This window comes from Rhinolophus sinicus, linkage group LG11 (assembly GCF_036562045.2).
Source record: "Rhinolophus sinicus isolate RSC01 linkage group LG11, ASM3656204v1, whole genome shotgun sequence".
In the NCBI taxonomy this organism is placed as follows: Eukaryota; Metazoa; Chordata; class Mammalia; order Chiroptera; family Rhinolophidae; genus Rhinolophus; species Rhinolophus sinicus.
In genome coordinates this window covers 40,312,856-40,330,855 of record NC_133760.1, presented here as the reverse complement: position 1 = coordinate 40,330,855, position 18,000 = coordinate 40,312,856, and the positions used below count along the sequence as shown (strand labels likewise).

The window sequence follows — 18,000 nt, the reverse complement described above, 5'->3', positions numbered from 1 at the left end:
CCCTCTGAAGCCCACGTTTCTCCTTGGGTCAAGTATGGATTTGGCTCCTCCTGCAGACCACTGTTTCCTAAGCCCGGGCCTGGTACCTTCCTTCCCTTTCAGGTCTCAGCTGAGATGTTACCTGCTCTAGGACACCTTCCCCAACCCCGTTCTGTGCGCACATGGCCCCCCAGGACCAGAATTCGGTTTTCTTCCCCAGACTGTGAGCTCCCTGAGGGCAGGACGACTGTCTCACTCATAGCTGGGCCCCAGCACCCAGGACAGGACTGACCCTGCCGGGAGTTAGTAAACGTTGCTGAAAGAAAGATGAAGCGACGAGCACATCCCTGACGACAGACAGTCAGGCTCCCAGAGGTGGGAGAACAAACAGCCCGTGTCCCCCTGGTGACCTCCAAGCCCTCTCCACCCCACCTTCTCTGACTCTCCTAATTGCCCCTCTTACAGGTGTTACCATTCCCCCCTTACAGGTGAAACTGGGCTTCAGAAAAGCCAAACTGTCACCTTGTTCCCACGTGGCAGGGTGGGCCCTGATACCCTGGTAGACTAACAGCATGGTGACCTTGGGTAAATTTGCAGCCTGTCTGCTTTGGTCATCTCATTTGTCAAATGAGTATAATGACCACACCTATCTCATAGGGCTGCCTTAAGGACCCAGGAGTTAGATGTGAGTATCACAGAAGCGTTTGCTTGTATTAGTCCCAGCTGGGGATGCTGTGCCCGCCCCAGCCCTCTGAGCCACAGGGAATTCTACACAGTCCTCGTGGGCCTGCATGGGGGAACATGGCAGGGTGGGCCCAGCAAAGGGTCTGCTCTGAGGCAGGGAGCTCAGGGGAGGCCCACAAGCGGCACCTCACATCCTGGCCCCCCCAGCTCTCCTACCCCCTTCCCTGCTCGCCTAGGTCCCCCAGGCTAGGCAATCTCTGGAGTCCTGGTCAGCCAGGCATGACTCAGGTGTGGCCACAGAGGGGAGGGAGGGCCTGTGTGGGGCTTTGGAGAAACGCTCTGTTGCTGATGAAGACACACAAAGCCTCCTCTTCAGCTCGACAGCATCCAGGCACGTGGCCCCCAGGCTCACAGTGACCCTGCCACCAGCCCGAGAGGAGCCAACCAGCAGGTCACAGAATAGCAGCTCAGGAGCAAGACCTACCTCTGGCTGCTGGTTTGAGGGACAAAAAGTCCCTGGCCGCTCACACCAGTTGCGGCCACAAGTCCCTGGACCAAACACTGGGTCATGATCCAGAGTACAGCCAGAGTTGGGTGCCTGCCAGACACCCCACGCGAAGCACCCCACCAAGACCAAAAAGGTTAAGTTTCTCTTATTGATACCCCTCCCTGTGGGGTGAGCACAAGAATGACCAAGAATGGCCGGAGAATCCAGCAGCCCCTCTGACAACCTTCCTTTCGCCTCTTCCTGCCCCTCCCCCACAAGAGGCTGGGAAAAGTGTGGCTTCTCTTCCCACTATATCGCTGGGAAGAGGAGTGGCGGGTGGAGGCTTGGGCCTGGATGTCAAGAGCTGGTTTTCAATCCTGCCTGTGCTGTGTGACGTTGGGCAAGCACCTTCCCCTCTCTGTGCAGCTCACCTGGACAGCTCTAGCAAGGTCCGCCCACTAGAAGGCAGGCCCAGTGAGGAATCCTGTTTTGTATCTCCAATTGCTGTATCTCCAATGCCCAGCAGTGCCTAGCACATAGTATCTGCTCAATAAATGTGTGCTCAGGAGCCAAGAGGCCTCAGTTTCCTTATCTGTGAAATAGGAGTCAGGACCCCACCCCACACAGGTGCCGTGTAGTAAGAAGGAAGCAGATGTGAGTCAGTGAATCTACTCCTCCAACCACCACAAACAGGCTGGTGGTGGCCCCTGGGGCCCACTTCGCAAGCGAGGAAGGTGGGCAGGTAGCAGAGCCTTGCCAGCAGTCACACAACCTGGGACAGAGCCCTGATCAATAAGGACCCAGAGCCAAGGCATGTCAGCACAGGCCACCCCACACACCTTTCCCATCCATCCTCAGGACACCCTGCCTGAAACAGACACATTGGGGGGCCAAGAGCCCCCAGAGCTGGGTAAGGTCACTGTTCTGAAGGAGCCCAAACACTCCCAGGTGAGGACTGGGCATGTCAGGGACAAACAGTTCTCTTTGCACTGAAAGCAGGGTCCTTTCAGGCCTCCATGCACCATGTTGCCTGGTTCTAATTCTCTGAAAGGAAGTTAGAAAATGCAGCAAACTGAAAAATCAGGAACAGACCAATAGGTATATATTAGGTGTAGCTCAGGTTTACACTAATGAACACATATCAATCACCAGCACTGTTACAGACTTGGTGGCAACAACCACTTAAGCCCTACAGCTGTGCCAGGCCTCAGGGACGCACCCCCACCCCTGCCCCCCGCTTTGACTTCACTGATTCCCCCATAACCCTCTAATCGCTCGGTACTATTTATTATCTCCATTTTCCAAACAAGCTCAGAGGGAAATGTCACTCATGGTCGCCAGTGGCTAAAGGGCAGGGCAGGATTTGACCCCAGATCTGTCTTCTTGAACCTGCGCCGCTGAGAGTTACTTAGTAACGTACAAAATGAGGACACTTCAGCTGGCTCCGAACGCCAGGCCCAGCTGGCATCCACGCTCTCCCCGCTTCCCTGCCCTCAGCCCAGCCCCAGTCTCCATATAAGCAAGTGCAGCCTGGGGGAGATGGAGCTGCTGGATAAGCAGCGGGAATTTCTAGTGTTTCTGGCCCTGCTGCCCTGGCCTTTTGCCCAGGGAGCCGCCTCGGTTTCTGCCCCAGAACAAGGAAGGTCCATTCCTCCACCTGAACCAGAATGACTGGTTCCTCCCCTCCCGTCGTCTCCTCTCCCAGCCCCTAGAATCTGAAGGGAGCACCCCCACCCAGGGACCCACGGAGCCCCTGTGCAGGACAGAGCACCCCCACATCTGCTGACCCCTCTGCTGGCCTGGGTGGCGTTGCAGGGGAAGCTGGGCCCACGCCTCATCTCCAGAAGCTGCAGGAGCCGCTGGCCCCCTCCCTCCTGCTATGGACCCAGACTCCAGCGGGGAGAAGGAACCAGAGGACTTACCTTACGGTCCAGTATAGAACAGTAAACCCCACTGTTTAGAGGAAGGGGGATGGCGGGAGGTAGGTCAGCAGAGAGCAAGACGGGAGGCTCCGACTGCCACCTGCCTCCAGGGCTGCCCAGGCCCCTCTGCCCAGGGAGAGTCTCTGGCAACTCCAACGCCCTCTCTCTGGGTTCATTCATTCAACAAATACCTACTGAGCACCTACTGCTGTGTGACTGAAACAGACAAAAAGCCCTGCTCTCAGGGAGCTCCCACCCTGCTAGGGGGAGCCAGCTAAGAACCCAAGAAGTGAAATTCAAGTAAATTGCAGGGTTAGTCCTACGGGGGGAAAAACCCAGCTGACGGGATAAGGAGGACCAGCAGTGGGGTCACTTATAATTTTACATAAGAGGTCAAGAAAGATCTCACTGGGAAGGTGACATGTGAGCAAGGCTGAGGAGGATGGGAGAGGTGAAGGGAGGGAGCCGTGTGGGGAAGAGCAGAGCTCGCCATGCCTTTACCTCTGGGACCCTACATGTTCATCTGTCCCCGTGTGTCTCTGTAGGTGTCTACACATACACCTGCGTGTCTTAAAGACAGATACACACACACACACACACCTTGCCACCTCACTTCTAAACTTTCTGAGGCCCCTGCAATGCCTCCTCAGCCAAGCACTACAGATAATCAAAGACAACTGGAAATCTCGCAGGTGCAGGCCCCTAAGAATACACTGGATAACGGAGATATTTTTGTTAAAAATCACCTGCAGGACCCGAGAGGAGAGAGATTTGTCCCAAATGCCAGACCAGGAGGCATTCCTCGCTTAGGGTGGGCCCTAGTCTAGTGACCGGTGTCCTTAGAAGAGGGACACTGGACACAGAGACACACACACAGGGAGAACATCATGTAAAGATGGAGGCAGAGATTGGAGTGATGTTTCTCCAAACCAAGGAACGCCGAGGATTGCTGCCAACTGCCAGAAGCTGGGAGAGAGGCGTGAACAGATCTCTTTCAGACAGGCCTCCAGGAGGAACCAAGCTGCCGACACCTTGATCTTGGACTTCCAAGCTCCAGAGCTGTGAGACAATACATTTCTGTTGTTTTAAGCCACCCAGTTTGTGGTGCTTTGTTGTAGCTGCCCTGAGAAACTAACACATCTTTCTTAGCTACTCTTTGGATCTGTGGGTGGATGTCATGATCCAGTTTAGCTGTGTGACGCTGGCATCAGTTCTGGCTTCAAGCTCTGGCCCTGCCAACTTACTAGCTGCATGACTTTGGGAAAGTTGTTGAATCTCTCTGGGCCTCAGTGTCATCTTCAAAGAGTGCTGACCCCACGGGGTAGCTCTGAGATATAAATGCACCCAACACAGTCTTAATACTCAATACAAGTTCTACCACCATTATCCAGTCCATTCTCTGTGCCTGGTTTCCCCAGGTCCTAATAGCATGTGCAGTTCCTAGGGGTGTGAGGCCTGGCTGAGATAATGTATCTAAGCACCAGGCCCAGGCCTGGCAGATAAGGGCCCTGTGCCAGTGTGGGCCCTACCCTCCTTTCCGATAAAGGCCAACAGGCTTATCTGAAGGGGAGTGCCCAGAAGTCCACCCAGCCCAGGCTTAGGACGTCTCCTGCAGCTGCACTTCTGCTCCTCATAGGCTGAAGGTCCCTGCACAGAACCCGCTACCCTACTTAGACCTCAGTCTTCCCCTCTGTACTGTGGGAGCAGGGAGGTCGCGCTCAGTGTTCTCCAAGGCTCCCCTCAGTCTGAGGCCCAGTACTCCTTAACACAGGTGTCTTCCAGGGGACCCAAAGCCCTTTCTCCCTTGTCAGGGGGAAGACTCCACCAACCCCACGAGCATCAAGTTAACTCCTCTCCCACCCAAAGATGGTCACCCACGTTTCCTTTTAATCCTCCCCACTTCCTGGGTCAGACCCTTGTAGATTTGCTGTGTGGTGTTGGGGGAGTCACTTAACCTTTCTGGTCCATTTCTTCATCTGACATGTTGAGTTTGGGGAGGGTACGCATATCCTGGTCACCTCACAGGTGTGTTGTGCAGGTAAAAGGATGTGAAGGAAAAGTTAAAAGCTGTTGCAATCGTGAGGGCTGTTAGAGAGTCGGGGTGTTGGGGGAAGTAATCCCCAGAGGCAGGGAGAACACCACAGAGCCTGGAGGCCGACACTGGTGTTTTAAGCTCAGCAGCCGCCAGGCAGGCAGGTCACTGAAATGACTAAGACGGGCCTGGTCGAGTCTGTGGAGCTGAGATGACCTACTATTTTATCTGGGGGAATGCAGGTCTGAGGCAGCCAGAACTTCTAACTTTTCAAGAGACATTAGAAATTTGAATCTCTACGTAAAATCTTTTTAAATGTTGAAAACAAAACCAAATGTTTTAGAAAAAATGTGAGGGCAGGGCCCACCCATCACACCCAAGACTCCCTTTTCCCCACTGCACCACCGGGGAAACTGAGGCCCAGGTCAATGACGGGAAGCCTTCCCAGGGTTCCCCCTCACAGGGACACATCTGGGCAGCTGAGGACACTCAGAACTTGGCCTGGCCAGACCCCGCCTCCACCCCCGCCCTGGCGGTTCTCCCTACAGTGAAAGGGACTTTATGGGGACAAAAAGCCACCTATTGTGTCACAGGAGACAAAGGCGCAGGGGACAGAGGCTCCAGGCGCCTGGACTGGCCACCACTCCACACACACCCCTCCCTGTGCAGAGGGTCAGGCTTGGGGGAAGGCTTCTTGGAATTCCCACGCTGCACACTCTGAGTATTTGAGAATCTGGGGGCATCACAGCAGCGCTCCAGGAGGCGCCAGAGCTGACTGCTGGGCCTGGGGTGGCATCCAGCCCCTCTAAGCCTCCCTTTCCTTATCTGAAAAGTGGGCATGTGAGTTACCAAATCAAGTCCTTCGGTCACTGAACAAACTCTCCAAAGGGCCACTCGGTGCCAGGCGCAGCAAACAGCTGAGCAGCCAGGGTCCCTGTCGCATGCAGCCCCCAGCCTAGGCTCTCCAGGGAGGAGGAAGATGACAATGGATCACCGCTAGACTTTCCAAATGCGGCCTTTACCATTACCTGTTACTCCTGATTCCCAAGTCTCAGAACTGAGGCTTTTTTAAAAATCGCAGAGATGGAAGAGGTTGCTGCACACCCCTAACCAGTGGCCCACCACCCCGAGACCCCTAACGAGGTCCTCCGGCAGAGCCCAGCCTCTGCCACCACTGTTCCTTTGTGGTCTGCCTCAGGGCTTTAGAAAACTCTTCCCAGCACAAAGCTCATACCACCTCGTGCATGCTCGCCTACCTGGGTTCCCACTCAGCACTTGGGCCAGAAACCAAGCAGGTCCCTCCCCCAAAAGGCCCCCAGTTCTGTGAAGGCAGGCGGAGGCCCCTTGAGTCATATCCCCAAGTCCTTCCCTGGCACCCAGAGCAAGTGGCAACACTCCTCGGTGAGGTTCCAGAAATTGAGACCTCACCTGATTGCCTACCCTCCTCCCCCACCAGAAAGCCGACGTGTGCCTCCCAGCACTAAGACCCCCACAGACCCACGGCGCTTTCCAGGAAGCCTTGGTCCCCTCACTCGCCCCACCAGGCCTCCACCACTGCTTCACTCCCAGAGCCCAACTCTCTCAAATAAAGCACTTGCCCCATTCACAGCTGAGGACACCAAGGTTCGTGGAAGCTCTGGGCCCGGCCTGAGGTCGTGCACCTTAAGGCGTAGGACCCAGACAGGCTTCCAAATCCCGGACAGAGAGACACTCCCCAGAAGAACACTTATTTGGAGGGTAGAACAGAGACGGGCAGGGGCCAACCTAGACCCCTGGGCAGAAGGAATGACAGCTTTTGCTCTCAGCACCCAGGCAGGTCCCCATCCTGCCACTGGCCCTCCAGAAACAGCTGGGTGTTGGGAGCATATGAACTGAGTTAGCACCATGAGGCCTGGCCTCTGCCTGCTGGGGACCAGGGAGACTGCCTAACGTGAGGGTCTTCTCTATTACCTGACTCTGGCACTAATGTTTTGGGTGACCTTAAGCCCTACCCCATCTTAACTTCAAGGAGGGACAGGTGACCCCAGCTGGCTAACCTTATACAGGTGGCAGATCATTGTCTGACACTCCTCCACCCCCCACTCCTATCAAAGCTGGAATGTCTCAGAACAAGGTCAGGCCCTGCCTGACCTTCAGCCCTTGCCTTCCATGACCTCTGTGAGACCCTGGGGTGCCACCCTGGCCTCTCCCCCTTGGGCAAACAGGAGGGACCAGCCCAGCCCAACAGCAAAGGACCTGTTCGTATCCAGGGCTGGGCTCACTGGGCTGCCAAGAAAAACAGCCCCCCCATACTCAGCTTCCAGTTGACCATGGGGACCAGGGAAGACCCCCTGCAGCTCCCCCGCCCATCAGAGCCTGGTCCTCCCTGACTTCCACCACAAACAACTGACTAGCTGACAAGGGGTGACCCAGCTCTGCCCCATGTACAGAAACAGTGACCATCCACCACATGGGGACAGCTTCGCAGCCCATACCTCTGTCAGCTCCGCCATAGGCCATGTCCTCTTTCCACTTAGATGGCTAAGAAAACTGCCCAAGGTCACCTAGCCAGTAACACCGAATTCAGGGCTATTGCTTGCTGCTGTGTGATCCTGGGAAAGTGCCTTCCCCTCTCTGGGCCCCAGGGGCCTTCAGGTGCCACGTTCATAGCTTTTGCAGTACTCACAAGCTACCCACACTGCTTTTTACTCAATATTTTCATTTATTTGAAAGACATTTTAATAAGTTATTTCTTTTTAAAATAAGGAATATATATGATGTGGTAGGTAACAAAATGGTGTTTTTAGCACATCTCCCTTCTCCTATGATAATACTCTTCCCCAGGGGCAACCAAGTGCCTCCCCAGACACTGTCTACATATATATATATACACACACGCTTCAGACAGGTGCATCTCATATAGTCTGTGTGTATTTCTCCCATACAAATGGTAGTGTTTTACACACAGTTTTGCACCTTGCTTTTTCCACTTAACCATATGGCCTGGAGATTGTCCACATATAGAGCTGCCTTATTGTTTTCTTTGAGGGGTAACATAGTATCTTTTTCCTAACTGCACAGTGTGCCATTGCACAGCTGTATCATTTAACCAATCCTCACTGATGAAAGGATCATATGTGTATCACACACAAATTAGTTCATTATTTTAAAAGGAAAATTTTAAATCACTAAAAAGTGGTAAACCTGCATTATCTACCACAATAGAAGTTAACTGTAAAATTAAGTGCAATAAATTTAAAACAATGTTATTACATCCTAGACAGATATAGGTGTTTCCCAGGGTCCCGAGCTCCCTACCGTGTTTCCCGGAAAATAAGACCTAGCTGGACCATCAGCCCTAATGCATCTTTTGGAGCAAAAATTAATATAAGACTCGGTCTTATTTTAACATACAAGACCAGATCTAATATAATATAAGACCAGGTCTTATTTTAATTTTTGCTCCAAAAGATGCATTAGAGCTGATGGTCCGGCTAGATCTTATCTTCAGGGAAACACGGTATTTTAAAAAAGGGGGTGGGGGTGGGAAGATACTAAAGACACTTTAGCACCAAAATGAGGCTGTCCTCTCTACTAGTCTTTCAGGAATGTGACTGATGGTAAATGATGTGACATTTTCTAAGTTCTACATAGAAGAATTTCTTTATTACCTCAGAGTGGGGAAGTCCAGAAGCCAGAAAGAAAAAAAGAAAAAGAAGAATAGTTAGCAACATAAAAATAAAAGTCCCTCTGCCAAAAAGCACCATGAGCAAAGTCAAATATATATATATATATATTTGCAAATCATCTAGAGCTCCTAGCAACTGATAAGACAAAGACCAACAACTCAGTAGAATGGGGAAAGAATACAAACAGACAAGGAAATACAAAGGCTCTTAAATGTATTTTTAAAAGGTCAATCTCACACATAAATAAATACAAAATAATGCTACACTGACCCACCATTTCACCTATCACTCTGGGGCACATGAAGAGGTATACTGATTCACAGTGGAGGTAAGGCTGTGGGGACAGACTCTACCTGGAGATACACTAAGGGGGACAGGTGTGAACTCTACAGAGGGCATTTACCCGTCTCTATGGAAATCACAAACACACCCATCCACCCCAGCAGTCCCACTTCTGGAAATGACAGGAGCACTGGGTGGCTTGTGCAGCAAGAGTGGGAACCCCAAGTGTCTGTCAACAAAGGGGCGCGCCACTCAAATCACACCATAGCTGCACAGTGGAACGCTACAGAAGCCATCACGCCCCAAGCACTGAGATCAAAGGACCGCCAAGACACATTTTTTAAGTGACAAAGGAAAGGAGCAGAGGGATATAGACAGACTACATCCTTTGGGTAAAAATGGGGAGAGGTAGGAATTTATAGCCAAGTCTGAGTACATGTCCTGAAAGAAAGGCAAAACGGTACCTGGGAAACTAGGAAGAGTGGGTCAACTCTAATCCAAAGGGACAGAGAATTTTCACTGTGCTGCTTCCCACTCTGTTTTTATTCCAGAGTGTTGTAAATATATTACTTATTAAAGAAAACTAGTAAACAAAGGATTGAAGAAAGACACAGGCAGTGCAATGTGCACTGGTATAGAACAGCCGAGGTGTATTGCCAAGGGGGGAGAAGCATGGCAGGGCACACGTACAGCGTTCCCATCTGTGTGCTGTTTTACGTGAGGAGAGGCGTTCTGTGTAGAAATACACACTGACTGGCCCTGGAATGCTTCACACAATGGCGGCTGCCTCACACGACCTGTCAGGGAGAAGAAAGACTCTATTTTCATTGATAATCCTTTGTACTGTTTGACTATTTTGCTGTATGTCTACATAATTTTTTTCAAATAAAACAATGTTTTTAAATGGGTCCATCAGTAGACAAATGGCTAAGTGAACTGGGGCTACCATGACACGATGGGTTACCCTGAACAAGTTAAAAAGGAGGCGACAGCTCTGTATGACAAGAGGTCACAGGTGCACGGACAGTGAGAAAACCAACTTCCTAAACAAAGGGTACAGAATAGAACCATCGATTTATTTTTCTAAATGTTTAGGAAAAAGAACTGGAAACACCCCAAAATGGTGGTCCCCTTGGGAGAAGGCGAGGGGGTCTAATAACTTTAGCCTTATCTGTAATAGGTGTTTATTCTTTTAAGGAGAATGTGTTCATATATTTATTACATATATTCTACATTAATTCCAAACAAGTTGTGTCGGACTCCCACTCTCACAGCCATTGCAGTACATTGAGCTCCATGAGGACAGCACTGGGGACAAGTGTGAGCTGGCGGGCACTGGGCGACTCTGCTCGCTGAGGACAAATAATTGAACGCGGGCAAAGGAGACCCTAAGGGGCCGAGAGGCGAACTGGCATCATATGCATTCTTTGTGCAAACCTGCCGAGGAGCACAAGAAGAAGCATCTAGACGCTTCAGTCCACGTCTCAGAGTTTTCTAAGTGCTCAGAGAGGGGAAGACCATGTCTGCTAAAGACCAAGGAAAATCTGAAGACATGGCAAAGGTGGACAAGACCCGTTATGAAAGAGGAATGAAAACGTATATCCTCCTAAAGGGGAAACAAAAAAGCAGTTCAAGGATCCCAAGGCACCCAAGAGGCCTCCTTCAGCCTTTTTCTTGTTTTGTTCTGAGTATCGCCCAAAACTCAAAGGACAGCACCCCGGCCTATCCATTGGGAATGTTGCAAAGGAGCTGGGAGAGATGTGGAATGTCACTGCTGCAGGTGACGCGCAGTCTTACATGAAGAAGGCTGCGGAGCTGAAGGGACACTACGAAAAGGATATGGCTGCATAGCGAGCTAAAGGAAGGCGTGATGTGGCAAAAAAGGGAGTTGTCAAGGCTGAAAAGAGCAAGAAAAAGAAGGAAGAGGAGGAAGAAGAGGAAGACAAAGAGGAAGAAGAGGATGAAGATGAAGAAGGCGATGAATAAGTTAGTTCTAGCAGTTTATTTTCTTGTCTATAAAGCATTTAACCCCCTTGTACACAACTCACTCCTTTTAAAGAAAGATTTGTTTTAATAAATAAATAAATAAATACAATGAATTCCAAACCCTCAACACCCTTCCTGCCACAAGTGGGGAGTGTGGGCGGAGCTAACGATACAAAGCACTGGTTTGCTCTGTGTTGGAGGAAGCCAGAGAGCAGGCAGCGCCTGGAATGCTGCACTAAGGAGACTGAACCCACAGATCTCAGAGCTTAGGGAAGCCCTGCCCTGGGAGACCGTAACAATGCAATCCCCATGGGACCAACCTCTGCTCACACCCCTCAGACCCCGACAACCTCATCCAGGCTGCCCCTTCCTGGAGATCTGAGTTGACCTTCAGGCCCTGCCCTGCCCAGGGGGGCTGGGCTGCCTGCTGGTGCTGAAGACAGAGCCAGGATCACCATGAAGGAGAACTTTCTAACACTCCCGAGTACACCAGGATGGAGCAGGCCACCTTGAGAAGGACTGAGCTCCCTGTCCCTGGAAGCACGCAAGCTCATGTTGAGCATGCACCAGGGGACCTCCGGGAGCAAGCATATGAGCCCTAGGATTCTATGACACAGTGACTCCTAAATGCAGTCAATTCCAACATACTCCACACTCAGACCTTTGCAGGCATTATCTTCCACAGTCCTCACAATCCCACCATCACCACCTTACAGACAAGGAAACTGAGGCTCAGGGAAATTAGGGAACTTACCCAAGATCACACAGCCAGGAAGGAACAGAGCCAGGATCTGAACCCCAGGCTCTCTGCTTCCAGGCCTGTGCTCCCACCAATACTCTCAGCACCACTGGCTGGATCACTGTGATCTAATAACAGGAGAGGCTTCTGATCTGTTTATTTACCTGCAAACTGGGAATTGTGGCCACTCCCAACTCAGGAGGTAGAACAAAAGGATAGAAGGTGCCAAACACAACTGCCCTATTGCCACAGGGCATTCATATGGCTCCTACATCCTGGGCCTCAAGGATGCCCTTGCAGAAGCTGTGGTCTGTTCAAGATCCTCCTTAGCACTGACCCCCTTCCATATAACTAAACCTTTCAGAGCCCACTTCTGTCAGGAAGGCTTCCCTAGTGGCCTGGTTCCTGGTGAGTCTCCCCTCCTGAAGTCCCTCTCCTTCACCTTTAAAGCACCTAGGAACCCCCATCTCCCACCAAAAACAAAACAATGAAAACTAGAAGCATAACTAGAGCCAGGCTTTGAATTCCCAGTTTTGAGTGCCAAACCCCATCTCTGCTACTCTACCCCATGACCTTGGGTAAGTTCCTCAACCTCTCTGAGCCTGTTGCCTCATCAGGAAACCCAGGTAAGACCATCTTTCTCCCTGGCACTTGGGGAGGATTTAAAAAAAAGGAAACATGGGCACTTAACGGTATTCGCTTTATACTTATTCTATAAAGGCTTTAGGATCAGCCATGAGCACGAATTACCCACAACTTCCACAACATTCCTCACCCCTAACCACACAAACATCTGCAGTATCAAAGCCTCCAGGTTTTTATAACCAAGAGTTGATCAAACTTGCCTGCTTCCTTTTTTAAGATGCTATCGTCATCCATTCATGTTTCCCTTTTTGCCTAGGCCACTAGGAAGCTCTACAAAGAATCAACAGCATTAAAATTGATACAACTTCCTGGTACAATAATCTTTTTAGCTCTTTTTAAGTCAATCCCCCCCGCCCCCACATACCACCTTTAAAAAATAAATTAATTCTTCTGTCTTATGTGACCTAATATTATACTCCATCTAATATTCTTTCAGGAACTAGATAGGGTGGGTGGAGTGATAAATCAGTAACCACTAAGGTTGGCTTTTCAGGACACATTTAATAGTAGACATAAAGCCCTTCTCAAGAGGACAGGGCCTTTCTACCTGCCCTGTGTCCGACTCCCCCCCCCCACCTCTCTTCTTCTCACCACATCTGGGCCACTTCACCAAATCCTGGGAAATGGAGGGGTATGATGGAGAATTAGCTTTCATCTTCCCATTTACCACTTCCTCCATGCAGCCTTCCCTGATCTCTCCACAGGAAGCACATCCTCTGAGCACCTCCCTCACAGACCAAGAACTCCTGGAGAGCAGGTGTGGGACCTGGGGTCTCCATCACTCCCTCAATAGCACCAGGCCCTGTGCCCCATGGAACCATAGCTGAGTGTGATCATTAAGAGCACAGGACAGAAAAGTCAGAGACCACTCGGGGTTTAAATCTTCTGTGGAGGAGGGCAATGAGATCTCACGCAAAAAAACTGAACTCTGAGACTCAGTTTCCTCACCTGTAAAATGGGGGAGAAAAAAAGGGGATATAAAGCTCTTGGCAAAGCGCCTAGAGCCTAGTGGGTACCTGACAGGTGGGAACTACTATTGCTTCCTAATAGATGGTAGTGCCCATTGTGTGAACACCCCATCTCAGACCCAGTGGAACTGTCTGTTGCCAGAGAAACAGCTCAGGAAGCAGTTTCTCCCAGAAGCAGATTGGTGAAGGCACTAAAAAGTGCAGCTGGCCGTGGGCTACCATGTGCCGACATAAGTGACCAGTGGCCAGCGTGAGTGGCCAGCAGCCAGCGAGAGCTGTCGTGAGCTGCCGTGATGGCCTACCGACGGCTGGTGACCGGGGGAGCGCAAGGCTCATAATACCAGCATGGGCCAGGGAGCTGTGTCCTACACAACTAGACTGAGAAACAACGGCTTGAACCTGAGTGGGGAGGGAGGCGTAAGAAGGGGGGGGGGGAAGGTGCAGCTCTTCAGAAGTCTGACGGGAGACCCTCATCCTCCCTCTCAGCCCCCTCCCCCAAAAGCACTGCAGGGAAAGCAGAGGAAGGCCACCCCACCCATACCCAGTCCCTGACAGTCTGGAGACCTAAGTGCCAAGCTCCACCACAGGATCCTGGTGAGTCCTATCTTCTATCTAGACCTCAGTGTCCACATCTGTGCAATGGGACCCAAATGTTCAGGAGCGGGTTGCTGAGACCACAGGCACCCTCAAATCAGAGACACAAGCCTCCTCCACAGGAAGCTACCAAGGTCCTTGCAGGCACAGCAAGGTGCTCCTTCTTCCAATTCCTCTAATTCCAATTCTCATTGTTGAAATGCAAAAGAAGCCGGATGCTCAGGTCCTGTTACCAGGAGCTAGCTAACCCTAGGGATCCACCCACCCCCTCATCATCTCAGCCCAGTAGAGACCCCTCTGCTGGTCCAAAACCTCCTAAGGCTGCCAATGGAATACTGTCACCATCTCTTGCAGAGGCACACAAGGCCCTCAGCTTCTGGCCACCCCAGAAAGAAGTGCTTCAAGTCCAGTTTCACCAACTTGCTGGCTATTCCCTAAAACTTCTCTTCCACTTTTCCACCCCCAAACCTTGGCTCCCACAGCGCCCTGCCCTTTCAACACTCTTTCCCTACCTTGGCCTCAGATTTCAATAAAGTCCTTGCTCACAAGCCACCTCTCCTCCATGAACCTTCCAGGGCTCAGAATTGATCTCCCTCTCCTCTGCCCTTTCGCGCCCCTGGGCCCGGGTTCCCTTCCTGCTGGCTTCACAAGCACCAGGAGCCCAGCACACAGCTCCAGACAGGGTCTTCCTACCTGCATATTTAAATTAGTTATTGACCTCACCATCGCTGCCCCTGCACCCCCCCATCTCCAAAACAACTCTCGGAGAATTAAAAATGTAGATTTCTGGGCTGCACTTCCTGACATTCAAATTCCAATTCCACATTTTTTCCGGGGGTGGAGACATTCTACATTTTAAAGAAACCCCTCAAGAGAATGTGAGGCTGGGGTGGGGGAGGGGGGCTCACAGAGAGAGATTGAGACATTCGTAAAAGATATATATCACTGACGCCGCAGGCAGGCCCTCACCTGGGGTGGGAGAGGGCCCAGGAGGGAGGTTCAGTCTCAAGACGACCCAGCCTTCCAGCCTGAGCCTGGCAGCCTTGCTAGGACACAGCAATAGGGGGACGTTTGGAAAGGCCCAAAAGGGCAATGGATCCTGGCCCTCGGCTGGGGGAAAGCCTCCCACAGGGGCGGCCACCCAGTTTCCTGACTCGCACTAGAGGGTACTAGGGGAAGAAAGCTGACACCCCCGGGCCTGTAACGAGCGTGTGGAGGGGAAAAGGGGTGTTCCCATTGGTCTATCTCACCTGGGGCCTTCAGAGGGTCTGGAAGACATAGGAGTCTTACCTCTGGCTTCCCACAATCACTCCTCCCACCCCCCACCCCAGTGCTGGACACGGTATCTCAGCCCGCGAGGCCAGCCAAACCGGCTGGAACCCGGCGGGTCACCCAGTGGAAGCCAGAAGGGCCCAGCTCCTGCGCGGGAGCCCACAGAGCGGTGCCTAAGTGTACGAGTTGGAACGGATGTGCCGTCTCGATTAGACCAGGAGTGTTCTGGGGTGCAGCCACACGGAGCGGCTGGGAGCGCCGCAGAGGGTTAGCCCAGAGTGGAATTTGCCTCAGGCTGGGTCCGCTGGAGGGCTGGGCATTGGCCTTGCAAAGACTGAGAGTCATTCGCAGTGATTGTGGCTCTTGGAGCGCTTTTGTGAGTGGCCTCTAGTGACCACCTGGGGGTGAGGGTGCGTTGGAACGGGCACTCTGAACATGGGTGTATGGTGCGTGTGCTCGCAGACAGCAACAGGGACTCAAGGTGAGGTTCCAGGGTGATCACCTGGGGCATTAGTCCTAGAGGCACCCCGGGGGTAGGCACGGCGCGTCGCGTGTGAGCCTGGGTTGGGGCGGGTACGGGGTGCGACGGAGGGCCTCCTTGGGGCCCCCGACCCCCAAAGCCCGCCGGGATCCCCTACCCCGCCCCGCGAGCGCTCACCAGCTGCAGCAGCATGAGCGCACCGAGGCTGGAGCCCACGAAGCTCAGGTCCGGACGCAGCGCCGATACCGAGGCGCCGGCGCCCTGCGCTGGGCTGCTGGTCCGCGTGCTCACTTTAGACGGGAACTCGGCCATCGCAGCTCCGCTCGCCTCCCGGGGTCGCACCGGCCGCCGTCGCCGCCCCTCCCGCGTTGGGCACCGGCTCTTACGCCGCTCCTCCTGGGGGGGCTCCGGCTCCCGCCGCCGCTCGGCTCCGGGCGTTATGCGCGGTGTCTTGGGAAGGAGCCTGGAGGCGCCAGGTGCAGCAGAAATTCCGGCCCCGCCCTCGTCGCGGGACCCGCCCCTTTAACCCTTCGCTCACCGCCGCGGGTCCAGGCTCCAGACACATGTAGTCGTAGTCCACTTTACAGACGGGGAAACTGAGGCCACGGTCAGTGAGATGGCTCCGTCAGAACGAATCTAGATAGCTGCGCGTTTCTGTCCTGAGGAAAGCCTTCTACTAGGAATTGACAACGCCGCTCCGCGCCCTCCTAACTGATAGCTTCTACCGGCTTTCTCCAGGTGTCTCTAGGGCGCTGGGTGCCCTAGGGCGGCGATCTCCTGCTGCGTCTCTTCGCGCTGTCCTTAAAGCAGAATAAGCATCCCTGTTTAGCTCCTCCTAAGGAGTCCCGGGAAACCGAGCATCCAGGAGGGGAGGGCCTGGATAAACTGTGGGTGCACATGACCCTATTGATGTGGCTTGTACTTCTGAACATACTAAGTGGTAACAGAAGATCGCTGAGCCTCCGTTTCCTTGTCTGTCATAAAGGGTATGAAAGGACCTCGCCTCACAGAGCTGTTGTGCAAAATAAATCAGGGGGGTCAGTCAGAAGGTGGGAGATGATGTTGGAGTTAGTGTCCTTGCTCCACCTGCACCCTGAAATACACACACACATTCAGGCCATAAAGCCTTGCACGGATTATTCCTTTTATTTATTAACCAATGTTTGCTGAGTGTCTGGTCCTATCCGGGGCCCTGGAGGTACAGCAAGGAACAAGCCAAACAAGGCCTTCTTGGATTCTACTTTCTCATGTGGTGACAACTAGTAAACTGGGGAGAAAAAAAAATAACTTCAGATAGTGACAAATGCTGTGACTATAATAAAACAAAGGTCATGAGGCTGGATGAAACTGGACAGTTTGAAGCACAGAAAGAAGATCCTGGCGGCTTGGACAAAGTGTGTGAGGGTGAGATTTCCTGCATTGGCAAGGACAGGTCACAAAGGGTTATTTAGATGATTATTATTAGTTTCCTGTGACTGCTGGAACAAATTACTGTGAATTTGGTGGCTTAAAAGAACAAAAACTTATTCTCTCTAGAGGCGGGAAGCCTGAAATCAGTTTCACTGAGCCAAAATCAAGGTGTAAACAGACCTCTTTCCCTCTGGAGGTTCTAGAAGAGAATCTGTTCCTGGCTCTTCCAGCTTCTGATGGTAGCTGCTGACATTCCCTGACTTCATTCACCTCAATCACTGCACTCTCTGCCTCTGTGGTCACATTGCCTCCTCTTCTGCATGTATCAAATCTCCCTCTGCCTCTCTCTTGCAAAGACACTTGTGATTGGATTAAGGACACCCAGGTAATCCGGTACATTAATTTAATCTGCAAGGCCCTTCTTGTTTATAAAGTAAAATCTACAGGTTCCTGGGATAGGGGCTGATGTTTTTTGATGATCATTCAGCCTACTGAATAATTGGGGGTTGGGGGGTAATATTTTATTCTCAGGCCTAGAGAGTTTCAAGCAGTAGGGTGGCAAGATCTGCTTTGGAAATATCACTGGTTGATGCTGATTTAACCCTTTACCCACTCAACTGGATGTTCAACCCCTTACCCCAAATACACCTGAATCCATCCCCCAGTAGGTACTCAGGGAACAAAGAATGCTTCTTGGTAGCTGCAAAATCATTACTCAGAGACCAGCCTCTCTGCCTACTCTCTGCTCAACTGCAGAACAGAGCTCTTGGGTAAACCCTTAATTTTATTATGACACAGAAAACAATAAGGTGATTGTTTCTGAGGCAGATTCTAAAACAGTAGAGTAGTTT

At 52.0% G+C, this 18,000-nt stretch overlaps 1 protein-coding gene and 1 pseudogene across 3 annotated transcripts in view; one reads left to right on the top strand and one right to left on the bottom strand.

The window, feature by feature from the left end:
• Positions 1–16,535, bottom strand: part of PLLP (plasmolipin) — a 35,557-nt gene extending 19,022 nt beyond the window's left edge. The window contains exon 1 of one of the 3 annotated variants that reach the window (XM_019754300.2): positions 15,917–16,535. In XM_019754300.2, the coding sequence (XP_019609859.1) occupies positions 15,917–16,051 (135 nt within the window). In that variant the 5' untranslated portion in view covers positions 16,052–16,535. The remainder of the gene's footprint in view (positions 1–15,916) is intronic. The other 2 variants (XM_074314835.1, XM_019754292.2) reach the window with 2 other exon arrangements.
• On the top strand, positions 10,421–11,186 carry LOC109459142 (high mobility group protein B1; annotated as a pseudogene).
• Positions 16,536–18,000: the final 1,465 nt, after the last annotated feature.